The sequence below is a fragment of the Trachurus japonicus genome, chromosome 4 (assembly GCF_045865225.1).
Source record: "Trachurus japonicus isolate A0001 chromosome 4, Traja_1.0".
In the NCBI taxonomy this organism is placed as follows: domain Eukaryota; kingdom Metazoa; phylum Chordata; class Actinopteri; order Carangiformes; family Carangidae; genus Trachurus; species Trachurus japonicus.
Genome location: NC_140910.1, coordinates 20,085,049 through 20,093,629, shown reverse-complemented (window position 1 = coordinate 20,093,629; position 8,581 = coordinate 20,085,049). Strand labels below are relative to the sequence as shown.

Sequence of the window (8,581 nt, the reverse complement as noted above, 5' to 3'; positions counted from 1 at the left end):
GGTGATATATTGGGGGTGTTGGCATATAATTATAAAAGTGTAAATATCAGATACTGATTCCTTCCTGATAGATGCAGCAGAAAGAAAAGACTTTCCATGAAAAATTAAATAAGATTACAGACATTTATTGTAAACTTTAACACTGCAACTTATTGTTTAAGTAACAATACTTCTTATCAGTCACGCCCTGGTAGTGCAAAGAATACCAAAGAAAAAAGAGCAGTGCATGTTGGAAAAACTGACAGAATTATGATGGCCTAAGCAAATGGATGTCATTAATGACTTCTCTCACCGCCTTTGTTGCTTAATAGGAATTGAACCGACATTCACACTTCCTATATTCAGCTTTTAAAGCTGGTAGAACTCTGGTTGTAAAATAAATACGATCCACGCACAGAGATTTAGAGATGTATTCATTTTAACTCATCCATTTCCTCACCTTCTCTGCACGGCCTCATTGAGATTTTAACGCACCCAAGATTTGCTGTGAGCGGAGTCTTATTTTTCACAGGATGGTATTGATCCAGTAAACATGCGACTACAGTATAATGGGGTATTCACTTTTCGACACAGCAAATACTGCCACTCTGTGTTCCAAAACAGATGGTGCTGCTTAAGTTTGCAGCTCCGCTCTGCAGGGCCCTGACTGCTCCACAATTGTTCCACACCGCAAAAAAAGTCAGATTTTTAATGAGGCCTTTTGTTTCACCTCACAGTGTGCACATCATTTTCTTAAAACAAGTGAATCCGCCTCTCGATGGGGTGAAATGGTTACACTTTATGGTTCCTTGGTGAGGTGTCAAACTCCTGACACCAGTAAAAATAATGAGCCAATTGCAACTTGTTTAACATGCTTCTAGCACATTCCTCTGGATGAAGCCAAAACTATTGCAAATATATGATATACATTCCCTAATATTGGATGTGGTATTATACTTGTGCCTTATTTGAACACACTGAGGTAAGCATCAGAATTATGCTGTATCAGAAGATGAGTCTTTAGGGTTGTACTTAGTGTATAGCTTCTTCTGTGTTGGACCTCTTTGGCACCACATGGTATTTTCTTAAAAGCTTCATTAAACATAAAATAATAAACTGTGGCATAAGGCGGCTTCAACCTTCTGAAACAATAATCTTCCATTAATAGTTCTCTCTTTTTATTTCAGCAGGCTTCAAAGTGCTCTCTTATGTTCTGGACCTTCATTGTGATGTAAACACTTTAGAAAATTGTATTTTGGACTGACATTGGAGTAATTGTTATAGGCATAGGGTATAGAAGCTGTGGCACTAATATAACAAGGGTCCTAACCACCAACATGTCAATCAGCCCTTGTGTGTGAGCAGGTGGCTGTCTGTATGGAGGCACATACAACCTCATCATAACGCTGCCATGGCTGACGACCTGGTGCAACAGCGACAGGTCTCACTGCAGTAACCCCCCCCCCCCAAAAAAACAAACAAACCCAACAACAACCACAGGATGCAGACCTCCAAAATCCACAAAACTGAAATATCACACATTTGTGTTGTGTTGAAGCTGTCATTTCTTTCGTATGATCCAAACCAGATCTATTTCATTATGAATGTAGGCTACCAATGGTGACACATCCAACAACCCAGTTTTCCAGTAATTGTTGCGCACAGATGCGTCAATCTGATACAGGACACGTTGACACCCCTATTTATTCGGAGCGAACCGCAAAAAAAGAAAGAAAAAAAATCATATTCATCAATCCGTCACTCGTTAAAACGTCACACATTAATTTATCACTTTTAAGATAGCAGACTTATCCGTTTAATTCTGCAAGGTCACTCGTTTAAGATCGACTGAGACAGGATTTAGACTGAGAATCCACTTGATCAGAGGAACTTCTCCAAAAGTGAGTTTGATTGTTTGATTCCGGTGGAATCAAATGAAATGTTCAGTAGTTCAATCAAGTAGTCGAAATGTGTCAGCCTCACTCGCACAGTACAATATATGACTTGTTAAGATGTTTCGCAGGCTGCTGGCATCTTCGGAGTCTTTCATGTGTCAAAGTCGCTCTTCAGCTCTTATAACCCTCAGCCTTTGAAACCACCTTTAATTTCAGCTTCTGTTTCTCAGCCAGAGGTACAAAAGTTTAAAAAAGGAGAAAAAAGAAAAAGTGCCTTTCGATAGCTCCTAGCCTATCTTGTTTCTTCCCCACAGCCCCCGATGACCGAGCTTGTATCATTTAATTAATCCCCGGCGTGACGCGCTCAGAGGCAGGTAGAGAAAACAGGCATTTGGCGAGAAGGAGGACCATTACGCAGGTTGTCATGACATCACCATGGGTTGGCTATAAAGCGGTGAGGACTAATACACAGAGTTAGAGGAGCACTTGAGGAGCATTGGAGTAAAGGACGGACTGAAGCCTCTTATGTTTAACAGCTGACTGGCTGCTGTTACCGTCCCTCTTTCTGAACTTGAGCGTAAAGGAATCTCCTTTAACAGAGAAAAAAAAAAAACAAGACTCAAAATGAACTTGTCGTACTTGGTAGCCTGTGGACTTATGGTCACCCTGCTTTCTGTAAGGATGGGGGCAAAACCTTTATCTCAGGCACAGCAGAAGGTAAGAAGAAGTTCTTTATTTATTCTCAACACTGAGAACTGAGGTTTAGCTGCATGATGGGAGCTGAATGCTGAATGAACAGCTGTTCTGTGGTTCAGGCGCCCAAGACTGTTTGTTTTACGCATCATATTTCATAACTTCAGTCATGCCTAGCAATTCAACGAAGGCACATTTTTCCACTCTCTCAATCTAAAACTTTAAGCATTTTTTTCTAGCACTTAACTTCTTAGAGACAGCATGTTTTAGTAATGTCTAACCCCGATTGACACCATCACCACCTCAGTCGTTTTCTGTTCTCCAGCATCAATTCTCAGTTTTGCTCATTTAGCGCACTTTTAAGCAATGTGCCAAAAACTCCAAAGGGAAAAAAAGAAATCAAATCCTTTAGATTGAAAACATTTAATTTCAATAAAGTCACTAAGCAATATATGGGACGACTTTTCCCAGTATGAAGCAATTCAATTCAGATTTGATTTAAACGAATCTTTGCCGCTAATAAACCACACCAAGCTCAACGTGTTGTGCGTAATTAGCTACTGGAAACAACCGAATAACACAGAACAAGTATTTTGAATAAGAGTTTTAGTTATTAACTCACATGGCAAGAAATAATTACAACTTTAAGTGTTCAGACCACAGAAGCCAGCTCCAGGCACCTGTCTTATATGACTCTTGACTGAGGACAATGGAGAACTGTTCTGTTACTACATTAAAAAAAGAAAGAAAGTTTTTGATTTATAAAGGGTTTTCTTTGAGGTTTGAGTAATGACAGAACCACTTGCCCATCTCAGTTATAAAACTGTGCGAAAAAACCTGCCAAATAAATAATGTTTTCCCTCTTTGCCAATGCACGTGTGGTTGGAAGTGCTTAATTACGCACCAAGCTGAGGGTTTATCTAAATCAAACGTCATTGTTCTGCTCAAACAAGCACAGAGCATGTATTCTCATCTTATCAAAAGCATATCTCTTTTTTTTTTTTGCACAACGCACTTGCCTCAGGGAGACATCGTTTTTTATCTCTTTTCCAGTCTCTTAGAAGTTTGCTGGGCGAGGAGCTGGCGGAGTTTCTGGAGTCGGAGGAGAGGGAGCGGCGGCTAGATGCTGTGCGCTCTCGGATACGGTTACTGAGAGATTTACGCATGGACACCCGCGCCAGAGGGATGTGGGCTCGTCTCCTTAACGACCAACCCGCACCGAGGAGGCACAAATCGGGAAACAAGAAAGGGGGGTCCACGTCGCGGAGTGGCTGCTTCGGACACAAGATGGACAGGATAGGAACCATCAGCGGCATGGGCTGCTAAGGCTGGAGCAGCGCTGTGATGGTGAGTGGACTTATACTATATTCACCACTTCAGCCTTTGATAGGCTGGACAACTTCACACATTGATAAACAGACAGAAGCAGTGTGGTGTAAAGGGAAGGAGAATGTGAAGTAATGGATGAAGGAATGGAAGGAAGGTGGGAAGGAGGAGTAAAAAAAAAGTGGTAGGGTGGAGGAAAGAATGAATGGATGGTAGTCTGAATAAAAGGGGAAGATGAAGAAAATAGAATAGAATAGAAAGTGACAGGAAACGAAAGGGAAGAAACAGTGAAGCTGTTTTCTGTGATATCAAGGGTCTACACAAGGAAGAAGGGAAAGAGAAAGAAAACAAGCAAGAAAGAAAGATGTTCAAGTCTGATTACAGTTTTTTGAGATGTCATCTTGGGACACTGTGACTTGTGACATCCACACTTAGGCCAGTTTAGACTAATCAGCTCTTAATGGCATCAATATACAGTACAGCAAGTGGACAGTGGTGACTGTCAGGTGGTTCATTCAGTCTGCATCAAAGGTCAGCTTGATGGAAGGAATCACATGAAGTACAACACATCGGACACACAGCTCCTCACAAGCAGAATACTTGATACTTGAGATCATGTTAAGACGCATGGAGGGGTTCAGCAGTGTCTTTCTCGGACAAGAACTCCCTTAAGACATTAGAAAAGCTCACTTAGACTGACGTAAACTGATGTATGGGAAACAGTACAAAGGGCTTTTAGGAAGTCAACTCTTGTAATTATGCGCATCATTATGAATGGTCCCATCTGCTTCATCTAGAAAAAAACGGGAGGAGATATATCAAGTTTAAGATAAAAGAGGACAGGGAGAGAGACGGAGGAAGGAAGTGGTGATGCAGACCCACACGCATTTATACACACTTGAAAACACAGCACCCTGTGGTGGCGGGAACCTTTCTGGGAAACCCATTCTCTCTACTTAAGTGATTTTGACAAAAACAACAAAGGGGCCTGTGGCTGTGAGTGAAGTAATGAGGAAGCTAGGTGGCGCACAATTAGTCCTGAGGCCTTTTTGTGGTTGCAGCAGGCTATGAGTTCCTGATGGGGGTGGGGGGTGATCTTGTGACTAACTTTAACGAGTATGTGTGTCAGAAGTGTGACTGTCCGTGTTGGACGTGCGTCTGTCAGTGGTGAAATGGTTAACATAAAGTAAATGTGGAGATTCCCAGAATTATCTGAAGAGCATGAGAATAAAGCTGCTGGATGAGAGAATTGTTATGTTTTCTCTGAAAGCTCAGTCTAACCTTACGCCTCCTTTTTTTCCTCTTCTCTTTCTCTCTAGATCTCTGGACGATAGGTTTGGACACCAGAAGGTTCAGTTTGTTCTAAACTGAGGGGGAAAAAGAAGACAAACTCAGCAAGTGACAGATTTTCGGTACGAAAGGCACCACGACCAGCATAAACAAAGACTGGGACGACAATGCTACAAAACCCTCATATAAATATATACATAATAAATATGCAGGTATATATACATATATGTATACCATACAAAATGGTCAACAGATACAAATACAGATGCATACGATAAGATGGCAGGCAAAGGTGTAAAAACTACAAACTGCAAAGCTGTATATTGTTGCTGCTGCTGTACATTCATGTACTTCATCTTCCCCTGCATAAATGTATTTATGTTTTAAAAAAAACTATTTATATGTTTATAAAAAAAGAGATATTTATAAATATGAGTTTTATTTATGTAACATTTTGAAAATGGACGCAAACTGCAGGTCAATTCTGTTTGTAACCTTTTTTTTTTCCTTTTGTCTCAAATAGTTGTAAATGTTTTCAAAAATGATAAAAAGAACATTCCATGTGCACTTATATGCATCTTCTCTGGGTTTTATGTTTCAACAAAGCTGGTTCATTTCAGCCATTGGTCATTTTCTGCATGCTTACCAGGTGGGGGAAAGAAAAACAGTATCTTAAACAGAGTGTTGGGTTGTAACAACACGCTGTGATGCTTTTAACTTGACTGCAATTCATTCCAATGCAGTTGTTTTCACACCATTTAACAGTAAAATCTCCAAACTGAGAAATGGCATCTACCATACGTAATAGGAGTGTTCATATATTACACTCTGACTTAATTATGATGGATAACCCCGAAGTTGGATAGTTCATTTTTTCAACCTGGACCTGGAGGGAGTTGTATAAATGGCATCATACCCTTATTAGGTGGCACTTTTATTTTTAAGCTTCTTTAATCGACATGAGGTACCGTACAAAATATCAAGCCACTTACAATAAATCACTTACTGAGGTATTTGCCAATGATTAATACAAGGAAAACATATTTTTGACACACTATGGCCTTGACTGATTTCGACTGAGAGTAATATATGACAAAGCTTAATCCTCTAATAGTAAGGAAGTCACTGGGTTTCAAAAACAGGCATGTTCATGGTGGTCTTTTGGCCTAGAAGACATTTTCTAGGCACTTGCACCCTCTCGGAACCTAGATCTGAGTCAAGCCTTGAATTTTTAAGTGTCATGATAATGCTTTATGGTTTATGTTTTTATCTAAAACCAGTCTCCAAAATGACATAAAAAACATAATACCTCTTCACAATATTACAGTGCACTTTAATCCACAAAGTTTTGGTCATGAAAATGATGTTTCATTATGATTAATACAACTCCTCCTTGTTAAGGGGTCACGGACAAACATGACAGGGCAAGAAAACTCATTCTTTTTTATTGTGTGAGGCTTGAATTCACGGTGATACAAACTGCGACTCACACATACAACCACATGATGTGGTATTAGTGGAAAAGAACAAATATAACACTATGGCTGCTACGTACACACTGGAGACAATACAGTCACAAAACACTGAAACACAAAGACAGCACACACACACATGTCATTTAGTTGGTGACCCAAATGAACACTGGTCACAAAAACCTGAGAAAAAAGGAAGCAATGTGGCCAATCATGATAACACCTGTCAAACACAGATAAAGGCCTCTCACAAGCTGAAGGCCATCAACAGAGAAAGACGTAAACGCTGAACAGGATAGTTGTTCAAAACAAACCCCACAGAACGAAAGCAGCACCACTGTGACTGCACCATGCCGTGAGCTTCGTTAAGCCCATATCTGTTATATTTAGTAAGTTTTCAAGTTCGGATCAAAGGCCAGCGTGAAGATAAACCACCTCACGAGAGAGCACAAACTGTGTAGACCCTCACATATGATGTCTGACAATTGCTGTGAATGGTTGCATAACAGAGGGGTAATATGGGTAATATTTTATGGGACTCATCTCTCCCTCTGGCTCACACACAGCATCCCCCCACCCCACTCACACCCCCAGCCACTGACACCACAATAAAACCTCCTTGCTGAGGTTTTTATGACCCTTCTTGCAATGCTGGAGTATCTCTAGCCATTTTATTATAATACCGCAAATCATGCTTAAAACAAATTTCTTCAGTTTTCTATTTATAACTGTCTGACTTTTTATATTACTGCATTTTTAAACCCTGAAGATTAATCTGAGCCATATTTTTGGAGCATTTGGGGCTGAATTGTTTTATAAAATGGCTTAGACAAATTTATTGTTTCTTTATTATGTGTGAAGCCTAATGGTAAGTTCATGGGCAGTAGAGTAGATATACAGATATTCCCGCTTGAAAAAAAAGTCCCAGGAGGAGAATGTATATATGTTTCTGTTATTTTGTCTACCCCGTGTGATTCACTGATTATGTAATGCTGCTGTTCTTGTTGGAAGAGCTATTGCAGTCATTAAACACATAACAGACACGCGGTTTTAGTAATTATCTCCATTAGCAAGGTTGCAGACGCTGGCAAAAATAAATGACATTTAAAGAAACATTACCAAGGATTTACTTCTGCTTGTTTAAATATTACTTTGGACCATTTTGGGTGGTTGCCTAGAAATAAATGTGCATTATCCTGTGATAAAGGAAATCCCTGCTGACCTAAAATCCCTCAATGCATTAATTCCCCTCTGTGTGCTTTCTGTTCACTGGATTCAGTCACTTTAATCCATCCCTGGAAGCAGCCATGAATAAGCAGGTAGAGACAGGGTTGGTAGACTGGGGTGTGAGGAGGGGAATTGCTTTGTTCAGTTTGGAAATTCAACATAGTTCATTTGACAGCGAGAAGATAGCAATTAAACGCATGATTGCAACAGGACTAAAAATAAAGACTGATTTTGTACCACATTGCCAGGGGGGAGTACAATTCACTAACAGCGATTAATTATCATATGATAAACACTGAAATGTGACAAAAATGTAATTCAGGCACGCACTGATGTTGACTGCGTGGATTAAATCGTCTTTGCTGTAACACACTATATATATATGAATTCTCCAGTACCACTTGCTACATAAACCAATCAAAATTCCCCATAATATATTCTACGTGACAACTAGAGAGAACATGAGAAATACATGCTGTTGTGTGTAGCCTACATGAGCATGGGATTGGAGCACATTTGACGGCAGGTTGGGCAGAACTTTTTTTATTTTTATTTTTTTCCTTAGACATGCATTTATTGTTTTTCACACAAGGGTAAACAAACATTTACAGCAGGGTAAACTTTCTTACGGCTGGCCCTGTAATTTGTAGTTCAAATAAAGTTATTTGACCAACCATATTAATACTAAACTGACAAAAA

At 39.8% G+C, this 8,581-nt stretch overlaps 1 protein-coding gene across 1 annotated transcript; it reads left to right on the top strand.

Annotated features, from left to right (window-relative positions):
* The first annotated feature begins 2,342 nt into the window (after positions 1-2,342).
* On the top strand, positions 2,343-5,754 carry nppc (natriuretic peptide C). Its single transcript, XM_085774598.1, has 3 exons — positions 2,343-2,591; positions 3,621-3,914; positions 5,213-5,754. The coding sequence occupies exons 1-2, from the start codon at positions 2,499-2,501 to the stop codon at positions 3,891-3,893; spliced, it is 366 nt and encodes a 121-aa protein (XP_085630724.1). The 5' UTR covers positions 2,343-2,498; the 3' UTR covers positions 3,894-3,914; positions 5,213-5,754.
* The last annotated feature ends 2,827 nt before the right edge of the window (positions 5,755-8,581 follow it).

Excerpts from the sequence above, each read along its gene's own strand:
- nppc (XM_085774598.1), top strand. The coding sequence starts at position 2,499 with ATGAACTTGTCGTACTTGGTAGCCTGTGGACTTATGGTCACCCTGCTT. Across the intron at positions 2,592-3,620 it reads TATCTCAGGCACAGCAGAAG|TCTCTTAGAAGTTTGCTGGG; the intron begins GTAAGAAGAAGT and ends TCTCTTTTCCAG.